General features: G+C 41.4%; 1 protein-coding gene across 1 annotated transcript; it reads right to left on the bottom strand.

Annotated features, from left to right (window-relative positions):
• Window positions 1–952: 952 nt before the first annotated feature.
• Window positions 953–26,207, bottom strand: chrna1 (cholinergic receptor, nicotinic, alpha 1 (muscle)). The gene is made up of 9 exons (XM_078228429.1): window positions 25,949–26,207; window positions 23,970–24,112; window positions 21,665–21,709; window positions 21,374–21,483; window positions 17,420–17,615; window positions 12,731–12,968; window positions 11,477–11,700; window positions 4,891–5,130; window positions 953–1,513 (listed from the first exon to the last, which is right to left on the bottom strand). The coding sequence occupies exons 1-9, from the start codon at window positions 26,004–26,006 to the stop codon at window positions 1,382–1,384; spliced, it is 1,386 nt and encodes a 461-aa protein (XP_078084555.1). The 5' UTR covers window positions 26,007–26,207; the 3' UTR covers window positions 953–1,381.

The raw sequence follows: 26,207 nt of genomic DNA on the forward strand, positions 1-26,207 counted from the left end.
ACATGTTAAATGTGGAATTTGTGTGCGTTCGTGCCAGATTCCAGACATTTCAGCATGTTTTGCTTCTTTTGCCTCCTGAATACACCAATACCTGCTCACCCTGGTAGGTTAAAATTCATCCCCACATCTCTTTCAACAGTGAAGCTTGGACTTCACAATTAAATTAACCTTTAATTATTTTTGAAAGCGCTAAACAACTATTGGATGTCAAAGTTATGATATAATAATATTACTGTATTTTAAAATCCAGTAGGTGCAATCAACCCAGTTCAATTTAAGACCAGGGAGTTATTGTTACCTATTCCACCCAGAATCAGGCTGCCCGTTAATTCAAATGGCAAATAAATTGGTGGGTCATTAAACTGGTAGTAGGATCTGATCCTGTTAGCTTGCATTAAAAATAATCAGCTTTACCAAATTTTTGTGGTTAATGTAAAAGGAACAGCCAACAATAATGCTTTACTTCAATATTGCTGAAAAGGGAGACATGTTGCCAAAACTTTTCATCTTGTATTTTACAGGACAAATACTAGAATGCCAAATTTCAAAGGATCACAATAATTTATAATACAGGAGAAAAAGGTACTGATTGGTTGGCAAGTTGACTCTGATTTGGAAACATGTCTCTCTTTTCAGCAATATTAAAATTTTGTACTACCAATAAAGGCTTCACTTAACATTTTTTAAACACAATACTTTACCCCTTTACTTATATATTTGACCAACTGTTCTGGTTTATATGACAGCTGACCCAACATCAATGGAAATTTTAATAAACAAGAGTTATGCTGTTGTGAAGATTTCTAGGGAAATCTTAAGATAATGCTGTGGTAGGTTCATATGCTCAATGACCTATCAAAAATCTATTTTCAATTCCTTTTTGCAATCACTCTGTTCTTTGATTAAATGAAATTGATCTTCAAATAGTTCAGCTGCATTAAACTGAATAATAAATACAAAATGTTGTTTAATCCAGCACCATTTATCTATTTATTAACAAACTGTTAAACATAAAAGTATACTGTAAAACAATGTTTCTAAATATATAGTAATACAGCCTTAGATATAAAACCATGGATGAGATCTTACTATACTGTTTATTTTCTACATAATTATGTTTCTCTATTAAATTACTTCAAATGTAATTCTTCACAATGTTTTGACTTATATTATGGTCTACCATTTTCATGCTTCAGTGCTTTTGCATCAATACTGTTTACTAATATGATTTAATTTTTAAAAAATATTCTAATTCCTACATGTAATACAATAAGATTATGTATTTTGTACAACAGACTACAATTACAACAGTAAGGCTGTTCATCTTTTCTGTGGAGCAATGCCCATTTCCAGTAACGTATTGTCTGTTCATTAAAATGATTCAGCCCTGTTGATTGAGTTCAATGAGACGGCCAGCAAAGACACTAAGGGTGCCAATAATACAAACCAGCATGAAGACACCCAACAGAATGTGATCAATCACCATTGCAACATACTTCCATTCGTCTGCAGCCTGGTATTGAAATGAAAAGTAAATAAATGTTATTATCAAGCAGCAGCTACATTGAGAATTTCAAGAGCTGATTTATTTTCCACAGTTTATCATTTTTAATGCAATTGGAAATTTTGAACTCCATTGAACAAAAGAAAAATATGAAGCTACATTTTATTTCTTGGGGATCACTGCTGAAAAAGGCACAAGACATAAACAACAATGACTTACATTTATTTAGCACCCTTAACATAATCAAACATGCCAAGGCCTTTCGCAGAAGTATATTCAAACAAATTAAATGACGCTGATCTAAGGGAGGAGATGTTAGAAAAGGTTTAGGGAGAGAATTCCAGAGCTTAGGGTCTATGCAGGTCTCGAGCTTGGCTAGTTTGGCGAAGAAAGTCAGGATGCACAAGAAACCAGAATTGGGAGCACAGATTTCTCGCAGTGCTGTAGGACTGGAAGAGATTACAGAGAAAGGAAGAGGCAATGTCACAGAGGGATGAGAATTTTCAGTGCAAGTACTTGGGGGCTGGCAGTCAATGAAAGCTATAAACATGCATATAATGGATGAGTAGGACTTTGTGTGAGTTAGGATATAGGAAATAGAATTTGAGGGTGAAGATAGGAGGCTGGCCAGGAGACTATTGGAATGATTGAGCCTGGAGATAACAAAAGCATGGATGAAGGTGTCAGCAGTAGATGGCTGAGGCAGGGGAAGGGAAAGACAATGTTACAGAGTGAGGTAGATGGTTTTAGTTATGAAGGTATGTGGGATGAAACTTAGCTTAGTTTCAAAGCGATTTTGAGGTTGTGAACATTTTGGTTCAGCTGAAGACAATGGTCAGAGAGGGGGATAGAATAGGAATGTATGGATTGGATACGCAGCCTGACGGCACAGAGGTATTGGAGGGGTTAAGAAAAATGATGGTGAGGTAGAGCTGTGTGTTGTTAGAGTACACGTGGAAATTGACATGGTGTTTTCGATGCTGTCGCCAAGGGGTGGCATATAAATGAGAAATAGGACAAGTCTAAGCATAGATCCCTGGGAAAGTCCAAAAGTAAAGTTTGGGAACAAAAAGAGAAGCCATCAGTGGAGATTCCATGGGGGCAATCTTCCCGGAATTTGGCAAAGTGTCAGTTCTGGCACTTGAAAAATTGAGTGTTTCTCTCCAGAGAAACAGGTCAGATTTCTCTCCAGATCTTCTGGAAGCAGAAAGCAGTGAGTGGGAATAAACGGGTCCTTTTCAGAGTAGCAGGCAGTGACTAATGGGGTACCACAGAGTTCAGTGCTGGGACCCCAGCTAATCACAATGTACATTAATGATTTGGATGAAGGAATTGAATACAATAAATTTGCAGATGACACTAAGCTGGGTGGCAGTGTGCGCTGTGAGGAGGATGCTAAGAGGCCGCAGGGTGACTTGGGCGGGCCGACGGAATGGGCAAATACAATATAATGTGGATAAATATGAGCTTATCCACTTTGGTGGCAAAAACAGGAAGGAAGATTATTATCTGAATGGTGGCAGTTTAGGAAAAGGGGGAAGTGCAACGTGACCTGGATGTCATGGTGGAACAGTCGCTGAAGGTTAGCATGCAGGTACAGCAGGCGGTGAGGAAAGCTAATGGCATCTGACCTTCATAGCAAGAGCATTTGAATATAGGAGTAAAGATGTATTGCTGCAGTTATACAGGGCTTGGTAAGGCCACACCTTGAATATTGTGTGCAGTTTTGGTCTCCTAGTCTGAGGAAGGACATTCTTGCTATTGAGGGAGTCCAGTGAAGGTTCACCAGACGAATTCCTGGAATGGCAGGACTGTCATATGAAGAGAGATTGGATCACTGGAATTTAGAAGAACGAGTGGGGATCTCAGAAACATATATAATCCTGATGGGACTAGACAGGCTAGATGTGGGAAGAATGCTCCCAATGTTGGGGAAGTCCAGAATGAGAGGGGGTCAAAGTCCATGAATAAGGGGTAAGCCATTCAGGACTGAGATGAGGAAAAACTTTTTCACTCCGAGTTGTGAACCTGTGGAATTCTCTACCACAGAAAGCTGTTGGGGCCAGTTCATTAAATATGTTCAAGAGGGAGCTATACGTGGCCCTTGTGGCTAAAGAGATCAAGGAGTATGGAGAGAAAGCGGGAGTGGGATACTGAAAGTGCATGATCCGCCATATTCATATTAAATGATGCAGGCTCAAAGGGCCGAATGACCTACTCCTGCACCTATTTTCCATGTTTCTGACACAAAAAAACTGTGTTTCATGTTATCATGTTTGGGAGTGGGGCCTCAACATGTTGGCAAAGCTTGGCTGCACTGAAATCGGGACACAGTGTCTAAAGGGCACCCTGACCTTTAAAACTAAAAGAAACCTCCCCCAACCACACCACAGGGGTCTCAGGGGCTCCATACCCCCTCTCCCCCCACCAAACTGTTAATATTGGCATACCACACCCCCTTGCCCTCGAACATTGCCAGCATCAGACATCTTCCCCCCAACTTTCCACCCAAACAACCATCACCGGTATTCCTAGCTCTCATGTCCACTCCCCCCATTACCACAAATAAATGAGCCTTCCTCCCTTTCTCATGAGGCTCCCGCAAAGGTCCGCCCCTGTCACTGCTCTCTGGCATGTAGGTTGGCACTGCCAGGTCAACCTGGCAATGCCAAACTGTGCCAGGGCACTGCCTGGCCATGTCTCTCCCCTCGGGGGGATATAGTCACTGGGGGGATCTCCATGTCAAGTTCACGTCTGGGTGAACCTGTTGTAATCTTCGCTGACAAGCTTTGAAATTACAGTGAGGGGTCAGTATCTGGCAGGGGAGTGCTTAATCATATTAAAATATGTTAAAATGTGTTCAATTGAGGTTCACATCCGATTACTTCACCAGCGAAAGGCCACAAAAATCAGAAATCGTGACCTCGCCAGCGAGATGCACGATTTCTGGGTTTCATCGGATTGAGCCTTTGCTGCCATTCCTGGACAGCGAGAGTGGGCTTGAGATCTTGCCCTATGGCTATGACTGGAAGATAAAAATGAAATTAGGCAATGGCAGTCCATTCAGCTGGACAATGGAAGAGAAGCATAGGAGGAGGATGGTGAAGTCAACCATGTCATTGGTTGCAGACAGATCAAGAAGGATGAGGACTAGTTCACTGTACTCACATAGGATTTAACTTGTGACCTTCTTTGGGGCCATTTCAATGCTGCGGCAGGGGGTGGGGGGAGGGGGGGGGGAGTGGATCTGATTAGTTCACATACTTTGCAAAATAAAGTAAAAGTTCAGAACCATTCTCAGCATATTGCAAAATTTTGGAAGTGGATAAAGGTTATTCAGCTATAAATATAAATTAAAGTAGAAATAAAGAATGTAAAATGCCTACATTGCTTGATTCCTGATCAGACTTCATGTGTTCTGCAATATACTTGATTCCCTCAATAGCACTTTTGACATCTGGGTTTTTCGTTAGAGGAGTTTGGAAAACAACGTTTCCTGATGTTTGTTTTCCAGAAATCTCAGAGATATCAATGTCCTCAGCAAATATCCTTTTCTCTGGCTTCTCTTTGGTGATTCGTTTCATCGTTGAGAAAAACATGACGCTGGGTATAGTATCAATAAAAACCTGTAAAACAAAATGACATACTAGAAAATACATAATGTAATTTTTGTAACCACCCTTTGAAAGTTTATGTTACAACTAATTTTACTACCACAACTCAGATTAAATAACCCATTAATTGTAAAAAATAAATCTTTGAAGGACTGTTGGATGTATGATTAAAGAAATGTGACAGCAAACAACAAAATATATATTAGGAGAAGTGACCAAAAGGTTAACTGAAAAAGTAGGTTTTAAGAAGATTCTCAAAGGAAGAGAGGAATTTGTAGAGATTGGAAGCTTAGAGATAGAATTTCAACGTCTGGGCCCAAGTGACTGAAAGAATGGCTGCCAACAGTAGGGTGAAACAAAGAGATACACATACATCAGCATCAGAGCAATGATAATTTTGAGGGAAGGTGTAGACAGGTGGTGATTACAAAGGAAGGGGATTTAAAGGTAATGATGAGAATTTTAAATTTGGAGGACCGACAACAAATGTAAAGCAGCAAGGACAATGATAACTTGCATTTATACAGCTTTACCTTAATAAAACCAAGGCAGTGGAATGGAGGTGCATGTGGATGGTTATTGTGATGGAGAGTATCTGGAACTATAAGTTCAATGTGAATAGGACACACGAAACGGAGATTGTAAACAGTCCGATTCAAGTTAAATTAGTGCCTAAGAAGGGAGCATAATAACTCCAGGAGTCGGTTGTGAAGGAACTTTGCTTTTATTACACAAAATGAAAATAAACAATAACCACAAGCCTGTGGTGAACACAACAGGTCCCAACCGGGACTAAAAGGTTAATGTCCCTCTCAGGGTCTTGCTTTATACAGGGCTTGGTATACGAGCGCCACCTGGTTGGCTAATCACCAATCCCTAGGGAGCTCGTATTCAACAAGCCCAACTGGGAGGGGTATCACAGGGGGAGTAACCTGGTGGCAAGTGTTTAGAATTTGTAGTGGGGGAACAAAGTTGATGGCTTTAATCTTCCAATATTTAACTGAAGAACATTGAGACTCGTTCAAAATTGAATATTGGGCAAGCAGTTCTGTGAAAATATCATCAAGGGAGCATTGGGTAGGATTCACGGACAAGATTAGTGTCAGAGTGTGAATGAGGAGAGGTAGGAGAGAAGCTACAGAACCGAGCAGGGAGTCTGGAGGGAGATTTAGCTTCATAAAGAAGCTGAAAATGGAGGACAGCAGCTAAGATAGCTGAATGCACGGGACCAAAATTTAATGATGTGGAAATGCCGGCGTTGGACTGGGGTAAGCACAGTAAGAAGTCTCACAACACCAGGTTAAAGTCCAACAGGTTTATTTGGTAGCAAATACCATAAGCTTTCGGAGCGCTGCCCCTTCGTCAGATGGAGTGGTTATCTGTTCTCAAACAGTGCAAACAGACACAGAAATCAAATTACAGAATACTGATTAGAATGCAAATCTCTACAGCCAGCCAGGTCTTAAATGTACAGACAATGTGGCTGGAGGGAGAATTCAACACAGGTTAAAGAGATGTGTATTGTCTCCAGACAGAACAGCCAGTGAAATTCTGCAAGCCAAGGAGGCAAGCTGTGGGGGTTACTGATAATGTGACATAAATCCAACATCCCGGTTTAGGCCGTCCTCATGTGTGCGGAACTTGGCTATCAGTTTCTGCTCAGCGACTCTGCGCTGTCGTGTGTCGTGAAGGCCGCCTTGGAGAACGCTTACCTGAAGATCCAAGGCTGAATGCCCGTGACTGCTGAAGTGCTCCCCCACAGGAAGAGAACAGTCTTGCCTGGTGATTGTCGAGCAGTGTTCATTCATCCGTTGTCGTAGTGTCTGCATGGTTTCCCCAATGTACCATGCCTCAGGACATCCTTTCTTGCAGCGTATCAGGTAGACAACGTTGGCAGAGTTGCAAGAGTAGGTACCGTGTACCTGGTAGATGGTGTTCTCACGTGAGATGATGGCATCCGTGTCGATGATCCGGCATGTCTTGCAGAGGTTGCTGTGGCAGGGTTGTGTGGTGTCGTGGTCACTATTCTCCTGAAGGCTGGGTAGTTTGCTGCGGACAATGGTCTGTTTGAGGTTGCGTGGTTGTTTGAAGGCAAGAAGTGGGGGTGTGGGGATGGCCTTGGCGAGATATTCGTCTTCATCAATGACATGTTGAAGGCTCCGGAGGAGATGCCGTAGCTTCTCCGCTCCGGGGAAGTACTGGACGACGAAGGGTACTCTGTCCACCGTGTCCCGTGTTTGTCTTCTGAGGAGGTCGGTGCGGTTTTTCGCTGTGGCGCGTCGGAACTGTTGATCGATGAGTCGAGCGCCATATCCTGTTCTTATGAGGGCATCTTTCAGCGTCTGGAGGTGTCTGTTGCGATCCTCCTCATCCGAGCAGATCCTGTGTATTCGGAGGGCTTGTCCGTAGGGGATGGCTTCTTTTACGTGTTTAGGGTGGAAGCTGGAGAAGTGGAGCATCATGAGGTTATCCGTGGGCTTGCGGTACAGTGAGGTGCTGAGGTGACCGTCCTTAATGGAGATGCGTGTGTCCAAGAATGCAACCGATTCCAGAGAGTAGTCCATGGTGAGTCTGATGGTGGGATGGAGCTTGCTGATGTCATCATATAGTTGTTTCAGTGATTGCTCACCATGACTCCAAAGGAAGAAAATGTCATCGATGTATCTAGTGTATAGCATTGGCTGTAGAGATTTGCATTCTAATCAGTATTCTGTAATTTGATTTCTGTGTCTGTTTGCACTGTTTGAGAACAGATAACCACTCCATCTGACGAAGGGGCAGCGCTCCGAAAGCTTATGGTATTTGCTACCAAATAAACCTGTTGGACTTTAACCTGGTGTTGTGAGACTTCTTACCGGACCAAAATTTAATGACAGAGTACATGCAGCTGTTTGCAAGATGCCACCACAGCTGACTCTCAGAAGGAGCCGGAAGCATTGAGATTCAAGACCACAATGAATTTGACAACCATGCAAGGCATGGCAACCACTGCAACAAGGTAATCAGCAACAAAGGTACAGATGTCAGTGACCTGGAGAGTGGCAGTTTTGTAGGACACAGGGTCTCAGTCATCTCCAGATAGCTCCGACTTTGGCAGTAGATTTTGTGTTGAGGGTATAACCTCTGTGCCTTCCTCTCCCTCTTTGTCGTTCCTCTCTTGTGCCTTCCTGACGGCCAGTGTTCCGCCTTTCCAGCAGGGAACGTTACCCCTCATTACCACTGCACCTAACATCTGACAGTTGTGCCCACATTGCCAGCTGTCACCTTCCATTTAGACAGGTGACTGTTCTATTGTGATTGGCATGCTCTCCCCATGCTCTTCTGCCCCTGCCATTCAACCCAGGGGTTGAATGCCCTCAATGCCCAAGTGCAGACTCTCCCTGCCACATGCATAGTGCCAAGGACACCTACTTACCAAATGCCAAGTCCCCATTTGCCCTCCTGACCCTCTTATGGGATTGGGGCAGCACTTGCTCGATTCCTACTGTATACCCATCTCCCCTTAGTTGTTCTGAAACTGACAATTTCTAAAACCTTGTGCCTACCCTTCAACAAGCTCTAAATGAGCTTTTTAACCAGATTAATTTTAACCAGATTAACCAGAGGGCGGTACAGTGGTTAGCACTGCTGCGTCTCAGTGTCAGGGACCTGGGTTTGATTTCCGACTTGGGTCACTGTGTGGAATTTGCACATTCTCCCTGTGTCTGCGCGAGTCTCCTCCGGGTGCTCCGGTTTCCTCCCACAGTCCAAAGATGTGCTAGGTGAATTGGCCATGCTAAATTGCCCCTCCGTGTACCCAAACAGGTGCCGGAGTGTGGTGACTAGGGGATTTTCACAGTAACTTCACTGCAGTGTGAATGTAAACCTACTTGTGACTAATAAATCAACTTTACTTTAATTGGGAGGAGAGCGGGATTGTTGTCCTGAGCCCTCCATGCCTAGGTGAATATTGTAAGAGTTTTAACAACACCAGGTTAAAGTCCAACAGGTTTATTTGGTAGCAAATACCATTAGCTTTCGGAGCGCTGCTCCTTCGTCAGATGGAGTAAGCTGGGATTAGTGCCTTGAAATTGACATCCCATCTGGTACTGATATATTTGGAGCTCCCCATCTCTATTCCTGTTTTTAAGGGCCCTGAAAATACAGCCCAAATTAGGGATTAGTACCATATATTCCTAATTTCTCCAATAGTCAGAAAAACACCACACTGACAAAACATATATTTTATGCTAAACTATAAATCATATACACACAGCCAAGTTGACACCACCCATTAAAATAACAGTACAGTACCTGACTTTCACTGGTACACTAAACAATCTCCTGACATCCGCCCAACAAATTATTTTAGTTTCTTAGCCCTTTTCAAGCTTTTATTGAGTTTAAGTGAAATAAATCATGAACTCTAGGCACAGTAACAATGATGCCTAGATTCCAAGATTAGGCTGCACCACAGGAATACCTGGTACGAGAAGCTTGCTCACACCTCAAAACAAAACATTTTTCTCATTAAGTGAATTTCATTTGAAGTCCCAAGGATTTTCTCAACTGCATGTAAACACGTTTTTAACCATTTACAACTTCCAGGCATATTAGCTCTAATTTAGCAATCCTGGCAAAATAGATCATTACTGAGGATGATTGCGCAGTATTTTGCGATCAGATTTGAAGAGAGGAAAACCTCCTATATTTAGCTGGGGAGTATAAAATCCAATCAGGCAGCAGCTTTTAATGGACTATAACTCAGAAATTGTGACACAGAAAGGGTATTTCACCACCAAAGGTTTTCTCCCCTACTAAGTTTTAGCAATGGCTTATTTGGTAGCACATTTCTGCATGAGAAGAGTCCAAATCCCACACTTTGAGCACAGGAATCCAAGCAGAGCTGCACTGCAATACTGAGAGAGTGCTGCAATGTCATTTGGATGATATGTTAAACCAGTGGTTCCCAAAGGGTGTGGCGCGCCACACTGGTGCGGCGAGAGGGGATGGCAAGTGTGGCGGGAAGATTCAAGGACAATCAAAGAAACATTTAAACATGGTTTAAACAAGCATTGTTTTATACTTTCTGGATGTCCCATGATCATATTATAAAGTAGTTGTGTTCTATGTTATGAATCAAGCACTGCCAGGAGTTGTTTTTTTTTGTTTTTGAATGTATTTCTTATCAATAAAAAATTTGGTGTGGCGCGAGCAAATTTTTATTCCGAAAGTGCGGCCCAGTGAAACCAAGGTCTCACCATCCCTTTCAGATGAATATAAAAGATCCCTTGGCACTATTTTGAAAATGAATGTCGGAATTATCCCTGGTATCTATAGTCAATATTTACCCCTCAATCAAATTCACAAAAAGCAGTCATTATGATGTTGCTGTTTGTGGGAGCTTGCTGTGCACAAATTGGCTGTTATGTTTCATTGGTTGTATAGCGTTTTATGATATCTTGAGATTGTGAAAGGCACAAGACAAATCCAAGGATTTTTTTTACTCCTCCCACAAATTCATATCAAGTGTTGCCAGTGTGATCTTCTTAGATATTAGAGGGGCTTCAAATCGATAGACCCCCTCCAGCCCAGACAACACCAACTTAAAAGTTCTGTTTATTCCTTGTAAGCTATGCACCTGTAGGAACAATCTATCCGAATGTCTATACACTTGACACTCTTCTTGATACTTGAAAGCCTCTTGTGCATGCACCTCCCAGGTTCATTGGGTCATATTCATTGTCCATATATACTGCACTTATTCTCACAGAAGACTCCAACCACACTTATACTTTTACAGAATATCACCCTCCAGTTCAAAGATTGGCCAGCCTCCCTCTCTGCACCCCCTACAGCAGGAAACCTTCTACAGCAGGATTCCTGAAGCATCATCAAAAGAAAGGAATCTGGCCCCCATTTTCTCCAGTCTTAGCAAATACAAATATTTGATCAATATGAAAGTTCCTTTCTCCTGACCTGTGGTGGACACACGTAGAGACCTTATTACATTATAAGCTTGGGGTTAATCTTTCAAGAAACAATGAGGTTAGTCTCGTTGCCTCAGAAGCCAAACAATGCTCACAGTACTGATTTTGCAGGATCACAGAAGTGGAGCCACAATATTGAAATGTGATGTTTGAAACCAGATGGACCTTAACTCTGTCATAACTTTTAAAGCTGGTGCAAACTCTTGCTGCATCTGCTGTTTATCTGTTTGCTTTATAGTTAGTGATGTTCCAGTTTGGGACATCCATGCTTCTTGTTGAGAAATTCTACGTACGATCAGCAATTTGACCCGGTTTTCTGTTTACCTTAAACATTACTTTTGACTTTGATTATTTTTCAAAAAGAATGAAACAAATGATGCATATCTCACCTTTCGCACCCATTGTGGCATCGTATGTGTACTTGGAGAGCGATGATGGGTATTAATTACAACAACGGTAATAATGATGGAACTGATGACAAAAATCATTGTGAAGAGCATGTATTTGCCAATTAAAGGCACAGCACTGGAAGTTGAAGGGATCAGCTCAACAATAACCAGAAGGAACACAGTCAGAGACAGTAAAACCGAAATACTCAAAGTCATCTTCTCGCCTGCAAGGAAATCAGAAGTTAATGCTGTAAACATTATATGAACCAGGAACTAGTTTTATCATCAAGAATTATTTACGCTTGGAATGAGAGATGATGTTCTATTGTTGGCACCCTTTTCTCACATGAAGAATAGATGGCTGACAAGTTAAAAATCAAGGGGAATCTGAGAAAATGAATTGTGATGGTGGACAAAATAAAATCACATCTGAAATATTGAGTAGTAGCTTATTAGCAATTGTGGACAACACTGGTTGTGTTCCAGAACATTAGAAGAATCTGGAAAAAGGTCATTTATTTTTCAGTTTTAAGATTTTTAGCATTTGTAGTTTGTTCTTGCTTTTAATGTTTAGTATTTAATGATTTGAAAACATGGTAAGTTGCCAACAGTTGATTGCTGATATGATAGTATGATTGTATTCTGTCACAGCAAAATACCAAGGAATAGCATAGGATAGTCAAGTTTCACAAATGAATACAATGTGCACTGAGGGAATAAGTATATGGTAGATAGATAGAGAGCATATATAAGTGAATGTAAGGTGGATAAAGATGGAATATATGTGAGGTGAATCCAAAGTACATATGAGACCAAGAAAGGAAGTAATGGTAACATAAATGAAGAAGATCGAGTAATTATGATATTTGAACAAAAAAGTATGAGTGAATAAACCAGAGACTATAAGTAGGGTGTTTGATAGGGAGTTTGCGAATGAATACCAAGTAAACTAATATTATATGTATTTGTATATGTCAAGGGTTTGGGGCTGTTCTGGAGAGAATCTAATGTGTCATAAACTGATGGAGGAAGCGTTTAAGAGACAGATTTGAACATCTGAGAAACAAACCTGACTGAGGAGCAGAGAAAATATAGAATGCAAAGGGAAATAATATGACTAACTAGAAATGCACTTTGCTATAAAATAGTACAGTTGGAACAATACTTTAATTTTGCATTCATATTTCATAAAACTGAAGGAACTTTTTTCTGCAATGACAAATTGCAAAATATATTCAAATATTATTTTCATACCTGAATCAGTTGGTAAGTAAAATACCAATCCGGTTAAAAATGAAAAGAGCAGACAAGGGATGATGACATTCACAACAAAATAAAGAGGTAGGCGCTGCATGACAAAGTGATAGGTGATATCCAGGTAAGGAGTTTCTGGACAGCAGGTATAATACACCCAGTGTTTCCATCCACGATAATCTTTCATTACCCACTCTCCACTCTCCATGAAGGTACTCAAATCTGGCCGGTCACTTTCCTGAATAGGAACCATAGCATTGTAATTATATATGTTAAATCGACAATTGAATTTTATCTCTGATGAGACATGTACTTTCTTTTAAAGTCCATATTTTTAACAACTCATTATTCCTTTGTTTTTGAAGTTCCAGTTTTCAAAAAGGTTGAAAAATCAGATCCAAGGAGATTTAAATCTATTAGTCTGATGTCAGTTGTAGGTAAGGTGCTTGTAGGATCATAAGAGATGTTCTTTATACACAACTGAGGACCTTAATGTTAGAAATAAAAAAATTTCAACATAGAAATGTTTTATACCTTGAAACCCTAAAATCTTACACCTGGATAGAGAAGGAATCATAAGAGACACTCAGCACAGCTTCTGGAAAATGAGGTATGTTTTACTAATTTGCCAGTAAAAGAAGTTACTCTGTTAGTGAATGAGGGCATCACAGTACATATTGTCTATTTGGGTTATCAGGGACCAAGGGATCTTTTACATTCACTCCAGAGGGCAAGTGGGGTCTCAGTTGAGTATCTAGTCTGAAAAATAGCACTCCCTCAATATTGCACTGGAGTGTCAACCTTGATTTTTGTCCTCAAAGCCATTGAGTGGTACTTGAACCAAGAACCTTGAATCTATCTTCTCAAATAATGTAGGGAATGGTCTGAAAGTTTGGGGATGGTACAAGATTATATGCAAATTCGGGCCATGTCGCTGTGGAGCAGAAACACTGGAAAACAGGGCTAATCACCAGGCATGATGCCATGCTGGCATGAATCACTACTGCTTTATAAAAACGGGAACCGGGTGCCATGACCTCCGACGGGGAGGAAGGAGGTCTCCATTGAGCACCAAGGAGTCCAAGTGGTCAGATCCCAATGCTCAGCTCTAGAGAGGGTGGGGGGGGGGTACTGTAGGGTATATTGGGGGGGGGGGGGGGGTCAGTGTTGGGGATTTCTGGGATGAGGGGTGGCAGTTGGAATGGGTGATCCTGAAGTCCACTGTCTGTTGTTTAAAAGTGTCCTTAGGATGGTGTTAGCCTGTTCTCTGTGGCATGGGGTAGCTCCGTCTGCACTGCACATGGCGGGGTGGTGTGTGATGAGAATGAGGAAGCTGGGCCTAATGGGCTGGGTGGATGAGACTCCGAAAGAGAGAAGGTAACATGGTGCCCAGTCGGGAAGGGAGAGTGGTGTTTGGGCAGGAGGAGGGTGGGTGGGGGGCACAAACAAACTCTGGAGTAGCTGTCCAGGAGACTTAAGCGTTGAGGCATGACAGCAATGAGCTTTTGGAATTATGCTGCTTCAGTAAGAAAGATACCTATTAGCTTTGCCTATCCCAAAGATGTGCAGGCTGGGTTGATTAACCATGCTAAATTGACCCTAGCCTCTGGGGGATTAAAGGGTAAATGTGGGGTTACAGATATAGGGCCTAGGTGGGATTGTGGTTGGTGCAGACTCGGTGGGCTGAATGGCCTCCTTCTGCACTGTAGGGATTCTATGATTCTATGAAGCATAAAGCAATTGTGCCATGTAACATTCCTGAGACTTAAGCTTGTCAAACTAATTGGTCATCAAGAGGCAACCCTTAACAATGTTAGCTGCCCACAGTCGGCACGGTAGCACAGTGGTTAGCACTGCTGCTTCACAGCTCCAGGGACCTGGGTTCGATTCCCGGCTTGGGTCACTGTCTGTGTGGAGTTTGCACATTCTCCTCGCGTCTGCGTGGGTTTCCTCCGGGTGCTCCGGTTTCCTCCCAGTCCAAAGATGTGTGGGTTAGGTTGATTGGCCATGCTAAAATTGCCACTTAGTGTCCTGAGATGCGTAGTTAGTGGGTAAATGTGTAGGGATATGGGAGTAGGGCCTGGGTGGGATTGTGGTCGGTGCAGACTCAATGGGCCAAATGGCCTCTTTCTGCACTGTAGGGTTTCTATGAGTCTCAAAGTCAAAAAATAGGATGAGTACTCAGGGTTCAGGGCCTAGCTTTTAGTTACACAGGATCAAGAGGCGCAAGTCTTGCTATATACCAGGCCCCAACTTCTGTCAACCAGGATCCATTAGCCCCCAAGGCAGACGTCGCCATCAAGTAGACCCTGGCCATTAGGGATGTGCAAGCATATCACCCTCTTGTCAGAAACCCCAGTGTTAGAGTGCTTAAGGGAGGGGAGATCAGACGGGAAGTCAAAGGTGAGTCTAAATGGGCAAGGGCAGAGGCCAGAGCCTGTCCTGTAATGGAAAAGTTAATTGTCTATTGGTATTGTCAAAACAACATGCCTTTTTCCCTTTAATTAATTTCTAAAAGGGAATCTTGGGGAAAAAAACTAGGGCAAGGGTGGCAGTGGGGCAAAAATGCAGCTTCCAGTTTGTAATATTTTATAATAACAATTGCCACTAGAGGTCCACCATGAGCTTTATAAATTCTAGTGCCAGAAAGCAGGTTTCACCGACAGTTTTCACAGATTTAGATAAATATATTCCACTGGTCTTCAATAGGTCACATCCCAGAACTGAGACCAGTGGAGAATTTGTTCCTTGTTTCATATATTGACATCTATCCTGCACAAATGGAAATTGGCTTCCTCCAATGGACAGAAGGAAACTATAATCGTGAAAATTAGTGTGAGGCCCTGTCACCGTTATGGCAATATCAATCAGCAAGCCTCTTAACCAGAACACAATATTTACCATTACTTGAAGTTGTGCAATGTAATTGGAATTGTACAATTTTCCCTGTCAATTATTTTTATTGAAACCTTTCATGTTAGCCCTGCTGCCACACAGCGCCAGGGACTCGGGTTCAATTCCCGGCTTGGGTCACTGTCTGTGCATTCTCCCCATGTCTGCATGGGTTTACTCCAGGTGCTCAAGTTTCCTCCCACAGTCTGAAAAACATGCTGGTTAGGTGCATTGGTCATGCCAAATTCTCCCTCAGTGTACCTGAACAGGCAAGTGTGGCAACTAGGGGATTTTCACAGTAACTTCATTGCAGCGTTAAAAATATCTGGAAAAATGTCCATTTTTGCATTCAGGTTTATTCATTCTGACCCACAGTATTAAACCCAATTATCTTACACCTGTAAACAAAGTAAAAATCATAGAATTCCTCATATGGTCCCTACAGTGCAGGAGGAGGCCAATTCGGTCCATCGAGTATGCTCTACTCTTGCAGGCTTATGACACCTGTTGTATTGGTCACTGTCCTTGAAACTTTCTGGTTGAATCCAAAACCACAGCCATGATGCTGCCACTACCTGTGATTCCGGTTTTATTTTCCCCATAAAAAAAGGCAAGATTTCAATTTTTGGACTTGTGGGTACTTCCTGTCTTCCTGGAATAGGGATGAGTGCCAGGCTTAAACTCCATTTCCCATTTACTTTGGGGGGTATCCCTTAAAATCTGTAAACTTCTGGCATTGAACGAGGAAGATAAGCTGATGAGCCAGATATGACTTCCCCTCCAACTTCAAGCCATATCCCAGAAATCCATAGGTAGTATAAATAAATCAAAGATTAGGGATCACAGACCTTCCCTTTGTGCTTGGGATTCGAGAAGCCCCCAAGTGCATATAAGAAAATTGGCCCTGATTAATTATAAATGTTACATTTTTGAACCCCAGATGTGATCCTCTAGTTGTGACTTAAAGTATTGTTTAAAACATGTAAGTAGCTGAGATAAACTGCAACATGATTATCCTTCACTGACTCTCAAGGTTGATTAAGTACATAAGAAGTTATGAATGCAAGGGCTGGGACAAATCAGCGCCATCAATATGGCCAATCTAGTGTCTGGGGATTACAAGAACTCATGATACTGCTCACACTCTATCAAAACTTTATCCAGGTATTTATCCAACTCTCTCCTGAATTTGCTGATATAATCATCTCTCATGTTTCCCTTGGCAATCAATTACATCTATTCACTATCCCCTGTGTAGAGTACTTAAACCTAAACTCTCTTTTCATACTCCCAGAGGCTATTTCCTCTGTTGAAAAATCTGTGACTATGTGAAATATATTGTGGTAGGTTTTCCTATTCCTATGCCTGAAGCTATTAGGTTACTTAGGTGCAACAATTACAAGAAAATCTGACAGGGAGCAATGCATTCCCCAAATAGAAACTGCTGGATTTTTACATCCATGGACAGAAAATTAGGCAGGTTCTGCAGCAGACATGGACTTCCCCCATATTCATTGCACCCAGTCAATTCGCCAATGACCCCCGCTGGGCATCTTTCTGGATATAGGGTGCAGATAGGCTTGCATTGTCCAAATTTGAGAAATTCAAACTAGGCTGATGCTTACAGAATATTCACTTGGACAAGGTCTTGGTGGGCTGCCAGTGACAACTTGTCTGTATCTCAATGTAATTTGGTACCTTCAGAAGAGGAACTAAATTTAATGTGCAAAGTGGGTATCTTATTTTTCCAAAATATTACAGTAAAAGTTAAAATTTTAGGTGAAGATTTAAACATACCGGGAATATGGCAACTCTTGTACCATCATATGTCCAGATTCCCAGCTTAATGCTGCAATTTTGTTGGTCAAATGGGAAATGTGTCACAATAATTTCACAATAGCTTTTATAAATTGCTGGAGGTGTCCAGATTATTTTTCCTGTGTATTCCAAAAGCACCTTCGTCATATGAACAATGGCAAAATCACCATCAGCACTGCAGTAAGACAAAAAACAATTATTATTAACAACTGTCATTTTTCGGGCAAATAGCAATATTTAGGTTAACGTCACTGTCATGAAAACAGCCCCATTAGAGAGCTTTAGAAATCTGGAAAGAAGATTCAGCTTTTTGCAAATTTCCATGTTATCACAGTCCTATAATTATTCAAAAATAGATACAAAGAACATAATCTACACTGCATGTTGACTTTGAATTTGGAAGGTTCCAAATATAAGCCAAAGGTGATAAGTAGGGCAGGATTTTTATGTCCCAATGAAGGTAGGTGTGGAAGTGGACAGGTGTGAAAATTAGCAAGGGTAGTCAGCATACTGATTGTACATTTTTGTATTCATTCGTGAGACATGGGCATTGCTGTCTGGCCAGCATTTATTGCCCATCCCTAGTTGCCCTTGAGAAAGTGGTGGTGAGCTGCCTTCTTGAATCACTGCAGTCCATGTGCTGTGGGTTGACCCACAATGCCGTTAGGTAGGGAATTCCAGGATTTTGACCCAGTAACTGTAAAGGAACTGTGATATATTTCCAAGTCAGGATGGTGAGTGGCTTGGAAGGGAACTTGCAGCTGACGGTGTTCCCATGTTTCTGCTACCTTTGTTCTTCTAGATGGAAATGGTTGTGGGTTTGGAAGGTGCTGTCTAAGGGATCTTGGTGAATTGCTGCAGTGCATCTTGCAGATAGTACACACTGCTACTACTGGGCGTCGGTGGTGGAGGGAGTGGATGTGATGCCAATCAAGGGGGCTGCTTTGTCCTGGATGGTGTCAAGCTTCCCGAGTGTTGTTGGAGCTGTACCCATCCAGGCAAGTGGGGAGTATTCCATCACACTCCTGACTTGTGCCTTCTTGATAGTGGACAGACTATGGAGAATCAGGAGTTGAGTTACTCGCCGCAGTATTCCTAGCCTCTGACCTGCTCTTGTAGCCACTGCGTTTATGTGGCGAGTCCATTTGATTCTTTAAAAATCTTTGTTTCCTTTCACCACTTCACCACCCGGGTTCTGAATTTCACCCTAAAGAATGAAAGCTCTCGAATGGAGTCTGGTGTCAATGTTTACAGTGTTGTCAAAAAGTTACAAAGTCCACATTTACAAATGACCCATTCAGTGCTCTGCCCAAATATTGGTCTCCACTTGGCCACTTCTACATGATGCCCCCCTTGCTTTGGATGAGGTGGAGACAGTCTGCTTGTAGCGGAGATGCACGTAGCAGTGGCTAACCTTGTGGTGGTGCCAGTGGGGTGCAAGGAGGCAAATGATGTTAGTGGAAGCTCCCTCATCCTCCTCAGTGACTGCCTCAGTCCAAGTATGGCACCTTCTGGATCACTGGAGGGGAGCACCAGCTGTTTCCCTGCAGAATCCTTGCAAAATCTTTGAATGTTTTTAAGGCAGAACTAAATAGATTCTGGATTAGCAATGGAGTGAAAGATTATCCGGGGTAGGCAAGAATGTGCGGTTGAGGGTACAATCGGATCATCCATGATTTTACTGATTGGTGGAGCAGGCTCGAGGTGTTGAGTGGCCGACTCCAGCCCCTAATTCTGATGTTCAACTGTGACTTCTAAGGCTCTGCAGCGTGTCCAGCTGAACATGGCAGCAGTCCTCCATCCTCCGAGGGGGACTGCCCACAACTGTCTCTGCTTCACTTCCCTCCTCTTGCTTATTAATGCATTCTGTTCACCCAGTGCCACACTTTCTAAGAATGTATTTGAGCAGGTAGACGGTACATTTGTAAGGTGTGGCAGTGCTGGCTCTGATGTCTCTGTTTCTTGTGATGGTCCTGGTGTTACTCTACCTCCATGATACAAGACACAAGAAGAAATCACAAAAGCTAGCCTTTGACAGCAGAACCCTCTGCAGCCAAATCTTTGGCATGTGATCAGATGAGTGTGGAGTGTAATAATGCATGTTCACAGACTTCATCAGGAACACAGGTGTTTATTAATTAGTAAAAAGCGTACAGAGGCTGGCAGTTCCCCAGCTGCCCTGGAACATCCATCAGTTGTCCCAGTCTCTACATGCCTTCTGCCTAAGAGTGGACTCTACCCTCTGGAGTGATCACCCACTCAGTCCCAATTGGTCCCTCAAGCCAGGTGATCCTCTTCTGCCTTGTTGCCCTTAAAGGGACAATCACCACAATCCCCCTTTAAATAATCTTCAATAACTAAATTACTCAGTCCTAAACTCTAACTAAACATTACACATGTGTTGGACAATTATAAATCGGGCCTTTGAGGGATTTTTCTCTTTTTTATAGAACTGTGTAATTCTGTAGTTTGAGATGGTTCCAGCAGATCGACATTAACAACAACTGCAATAATGGGTACCTCTTCTGGTACTCCACTCCTTGCTTCCACAGAGACATCAGTAATGTCTATAACAGGTCGATCAGGTACTTTGGTGCTTACAGGTTCGAAAACATTTCTTGACGGAAACACTGACTGTTAGAGCATCTTTCTACTCATCAAGCAATCCACAAGTTTACATACAATTCGTCCCTCCATGTCTACTGAGTACAACAGGAGTCTGGTCACAGAGACAATAATTCCAAGGGTCTAACTTGATCTGCTACCAAAATTTCATGTCATGACATCATGTCATATGTCGTACTTAATATGGGTATTTAATTATTGACAACTCATTGATGAGGTCTTGAGGCTTGAGTGTCCAAATGTAAACTTTTATAGGTAGGTTTTAACTATATACAGTTTCAAATATAGTCTTGCATGGAACTCTTCCATACAGGCTTGCTGCTTTTCCATTCCCATGACCATTTCAGCAATCTTGTTCTGACACATAATCATAGTTTCTTTCTCTGTCTGAATGATTGATTCTGCTGTCAATTTCAATGTTTTTACCTCTTCAGCTAATTTCTCATTGTCAAGCTCTTATTCTCTGATTCAATTCTTCACTGGACTTGTTCTTATTTGTTGGTTGTTTTTCATGGAGTTTAGCTTATTCTCCATTGTCACATTGAATTCTCCTTAACTTTATTTTGTACATTTTTGCAACTTTTTGAAGTTTGCTGTCAGTCATTTCATCTTGTTACAATGTCTTGTCTGGAGCTTTAATTATTTTTGCTGATTCCTCTTTATGTTCAATAGTTCCTGTGTTTTTGAATTCTTTAATTCCTACATTTATTCTGAGGTGAATCCACCATGTTCTTACTGGACACATACATTTCACAATGGAACTTTCATTTCCACTTGTGTTAACTTCAGCTAAACTCTTTCTGGCTTCACTGTTAGTCGGGTCCGTCTCCAATGAAGTGTTGACTTGTTTCCATTCTGCAATTATATTGTTGCCCTTCATTTAGTCATTTATTGTCCCCTCTTCCTCTCAGCTCCCTGGTTCCTCACAATCCTGCGTCTCTCACATAGTCCTGCATTCCTTTTAACCCTATGCCAGTTTCAGCCCACTTCCCTTACAGTCTTGTGTATGTCTTAGTGTCATTTCTCTCAACCCCATGTCCATTGCAGTCCAATAGCTCTCTCACTCCCATTTAGTTCACAGTTCAGATTCCCTCACTGCCCTCCCTGTGCTGTGTGATCTCCTTTCCCTCAACCTTTGCCAAATGGAATGACAATTAATCCTCTGTACTGGGTGGATCTTGGACTCTGTCTCTGTTGGAAATAAAGTTAAAATTGGTCACAATGTGAAAAGAATGCCAGTAATAGGTCATCAAGATAAGTAAAATTTTGAAGAAGATGCCAATGTCTCTAATCTAAGTGTTTACTTACTTATTGTACAGAACAATATCTGGGAGCCAAATGTCAGAAGAAGGCACCCTGATCTTTTTAATTCCACCATAATCAGACGGTTTCCAGCGAAGCCTCACATCAATCCATTGCTAAAGAAGAAACATTTCACAAATGTTAATCTAATAATCCCTATCACCTTTAAATGTAGCTGGTTAACAAAGTATGACATTTTAGAGACAGTACAAATGTAATTAAACATTTAAGAGAAATGTTTCACTTGTACTAAAACACAGACCTGAGCAAATTAAAATAATTGTTTTTCCTTGTTACCTGTTTCAGACGCACGTTTGTTTCCACAATTTGATTTACTTCATCCTAATAAAACAATAGTAAAACTTTAGCAAAGACTCATGAATTAGTGCTCTTCTAAATAGTAATCCCACAGAAAGTTAAGGATTGAATTGATTAAAGTCAATTTTATATACATGTACCATTCTATAACCACCAACATTAAAAAAATGATACAAGTAATTCCTACACAGTGGCTAGCACTGCTGCCTCACAGTGCCAGGGACCGGGGTTCAATTCCAGCTTCGGGTGACTGTCTGTGTGGAGTTTTATGTTCTCCCTGTGTCTGTGTGTTTCCTCCAGGTGCTCCGGTTTCCTCCCACAGTCCAAAGATGTGGGAGTTAGATCAATTGGCCATGCTAAATTGCCCCTTAAGTATCAGGGAAATTAATAGGGTAAATATACGAAGATAGGGCTTGGGTGGGATTGTTGTGCAGGCTTAATGGGCCCAATGGTGTCTTTCTGCACTGTAGAGATTCTATGATTCTAATGGTCCACCATTTTCTCAATCATTGTAAACAAGTTGCAGAATGTGATGAAACCTTTATGTAAAATTTAAGATACATACACAACATTCTGTATTTCTGGGACTACAACTGATGCAATTCACTTGACTGGCCAGAAAATTGTGATTTTCTGCCCCAAAAACAATTAAAGCAAAGCAACAAGTTAGGGCCATTTATTTTTATGTGGTGTGGGGATAATAGATGGCACCCATGTTGCTTTTTTGATCTTCTCCAATTAACAGCTTCAAGTACCTCAACTGGAACATCTTCCACACCCTTAACATAGAGATTCTGTGTGACAGCAAACAAAAGATTGTGTACATCAACATGAGATTTACTGGAGATTTTTGCAATGCATTCGTTCATCAGAATTCAGTTTTCCCTAAGTTCTTCAAGAGGAATATCAAATCAATGATGGCCAGTGGGTGTCAAAGCCTATCCCCAATCCAATTAATAATGATCCCACCAAGAGTTGCACAAATTGCAGGAGAATAGAGTTGCGATGAAACTCATGTTTCTACCACAGTACACAAGCGATGGACATTCCAATCTTAAAGGCTGTGTGGGACTCTGCAATGTGCTATAGCTCTTGCTTCCCATACAGTTATACCATGCTATGGTCTGCACAAGATAATCATGTAAAAATCCCTGGATATGGACAATCTTCAGGAGGTGGATCCCATTTGCTTTGTAAGTGGAAGTATATGGAGGAAAATATCAGAATACCATTGCTTCGAGCACTGCAGATTTGAGTGAAGTTGCCATATGCTCCATTGATACCTGAAATGAAGGAAACCTTTCCCTGTATCGCCACAAGTGAAGGATGTAGAATATAAATTAACTTGTTTGGTGTCACACCTCTTTGTAACTGACCTTAGAGCCTGCATGTATGTGTGATGATTCCTCAAATATCCTTCAGTTTGGGCTACTATTGTGCTATGGGACCCCATAGTTCTGAAGCAATGGACAGCCTTGTATTCAGTTTCTACTGGGAAGGTGGCAAATCCTCCTCAATTCCCTATTCCTTCAGCTCTGTCATGCTCTGCAAATCTCCCAGTACCTCATCTTTCCTTGCATTATTTAGTTCCCCCTGAATGAGCTGGAGGGCAAGATTTAAAAAGCAAGTGTTGAAATCAATTGTGATAGAGCAGCACGAGGTAGGAATGTCCAGGGAATTGATGTGTGATTTGACCTCTCTTGGATCATCAATCATCCTATAGTCTGGAGGAGGAAGTTATGTCTCTCCTGCTCTCCTTATTGTCTGCCTCTTCCTCTGCTTCCAGGAAAACAGAACAACCGTTAAAAAGGTAGAAGAATCCTAACAATGATTCTGCACTTCCAACACCGAAGTCTCAAAGAGAGACACGCAGCCAAAGTGTAGGAGGGATTTTTATTTCCCTGGGGATTTAAACCCTTTATTATACAAATATTCGACTGTTTCTCTGGAAGTTCCACACATTTTCCAATAAAGATATGCTAGAAGATCAGGAACCTCCCAATGAATTTCAAGGCCTTTGAGTGCCTCATAAATTCCAACTGCTGACAGCTTATAACAAATCATATGGCTTGTAAAATATAGTTTTGAAATCCAATATAACATGATATCATTGTAATTTAATTTAAGATCCATAATACTATCTTTGTGGCTTACTTTAGCATAAAACTGGTAATATAATTAAATGCTGCAGCAAGGGGATTGTTTTTTTTTGCAGAGGTGGTGGGAAACTGGTATATATGGAGAATCACTCTTCTTTAAATAGAGAAATTTGCTTTGTTCATACCACATTGATGAGTTGAATAAGCTGCAGTCCCACTGTAATATTAACCGATTGATCGTGGCTCTCCACTGGACGAATCACCTGGTTATAGTTTTGAAATAACTGAGCCACCAGTCGAGTCTCATGTTCAGAAGCTAGCACCAGCCCTGAGAAAAGACGAGTCAAAAACATGTTTTGCAAGCGATCTACTATCATTGAATCTTTGTAGCTTTGCTTCAGCCCTAACAATATCTTTTGTAAAAATGCGGTCCCTTAAAATGGTAAATGATTACTATTTGCACCATTTTCTTCCTCCACGTTCTCTTTTACGGCACCTTATTTATTCCTTTTTCAATTTACTTAAAAGGGGCACCATTCTTTGTTGACTTGATCTTAAACTTCGCACTGATATCTCTCAATTTCTCCCCTTCTCTGGAAACTGCACTTGGGGGGGCTTCATTCTGGATTTGCCCCAATAGCTAACCCACACTTGGAGAATCATGAATCTCCATCACATTCTACTGCTCAGAATCCCCCAGGATTATCATATTTGACTGCAGTAATTTAGTAGCTGAGATTCAAATTGAGCCTTCCATAACTGATGCCCCCAGTCTCCCCTAACTTTAACGGAAGATCAGCCGAACCCCCAAAGAAATTGTACAAGGGACTATTTACTTAGTGCCAGTGGGACTTCCAACGGGAATTGGAAGGAACGTCTCGGAAATTACTTCTCCAAACATTGGCTTTTCTAATATTTATAAGATTTATTTAAAGCAAGTACACGTTATTCTATCGTTCACCTATTTCGCATTCTAATGCTATTTATTTTAACTTGCCATTGATTACATTTAACCCTAAACCCTGTCAAATTCATCCATATAAACTTAATCTTACATTAAACAATATTCACATTTTAAATACGCGCAGACCACACAGAGGTACCAGATTTAAAATGTCTTAATAATAATACGTTTCTTTTAATATGATAATATCGCATATGTTTTCAATGTAACTATTGAAGTTATAGTAACGAACACACGTGCGTAAACCCTGCTTCTGTAACAGTTCTCTAATAGTTGTATATTTTCAATTGCTAGAATATTTTTAACTACGCATCCAGGAAGAATTACAGACAGATTACTCCACGTATCGCATTACAAAACCTCAAACAGCTGCTGCATACCCACCAAGGTATTTGACAAAGCAAAATAAATCCTTAAAAGTAGTCCGACTTTTGGGCAGCAGCCATATAAAATTTCATGAAACACTCCATGGATGTTTCAAAAATACCCCGTGGATCTTCATGGTGTTATTTACAAATAAGGAACAGAGATGTGAATGGAATTAAGTAAACAGGAACACATACTTTTCAATATGTAGTTCTATGGTCTCTACTATAACCTCCATTAATTCGCAGTGGATTCTATCTTTGGATAATGTATTATTAAAATCAATCAACTCAGTTAGGTCAACTAGTTTAGCCCGACCATTTAAAAACTTCCTAATCCCTAGTAACAGGGCACCCTGGCACATTCCAACATGATGGCTATTACATAGCTCCTATTTCCGCTGTGTAACACGGATCCCGCAATACTCCTGACCGACAACCAGGCTCCAGAAAGTGACCTTGGATAAACATTCACCATTCCAAACCCTGAGTCAAAATAAAGACCATTCTTACACAACAGTCGGAAAATCCAACGATTTATAGACGGTCTACTGAAATACGGGAAAGGAATATGCAGTATCACAGTATGAATTTCATACACACTTTGTTATGTAAGATTGTAAATTGATGTTCCTTTCACATCTCGGATACAGTGATGTCTGTCAGAGAACTCTAGGAATAAAACCATGGAGCTGTCAATCTGCAGCACCGCCCGTCTCTCCACTAATTTCATAACTAAACAGTAAAAAGAAACTGTAAACGCTTACACAAAACTGAGAACATTTCCTAATTCTCAACCGAACAAAACGAAGTTAGCAGAGATTCGATTACCTACCACCACATGATAATAAAAGTATCGCCAATGCTGCTTGCGGTTCAGTGCACCAAAACATTCTCCAACTTTCCAGTGGAGTTATTGATCTTTCAGCAAATCTGTCTCATCCAACACTTGCTGGCTCTTCCGGATTTCTGAGTATTAGGGCTAAGGCTCCTTTCTTATTGAAGAGTGGAGCTGGGTTTCCTGCCTTTTCAACTGCCCATTCCTCCAGCGCCTGCTCTTGTGCCATCTGTCTCAGTGACAGCTGATAGCTGTC

Source organism: Mustelus asterias, chromosome 14 (genome assembly GCF_964213995.1).
Source record: "Mustelus asterias chromosome 14, sMusAst1.hap1.1, whole genome shotgun sequence".
NCBI lineage: Eukaryota > Metazoa > Chordata > Chondrichthyes > Carcharhiniformes > Triakidae > Mustelus > Mustelus asterias.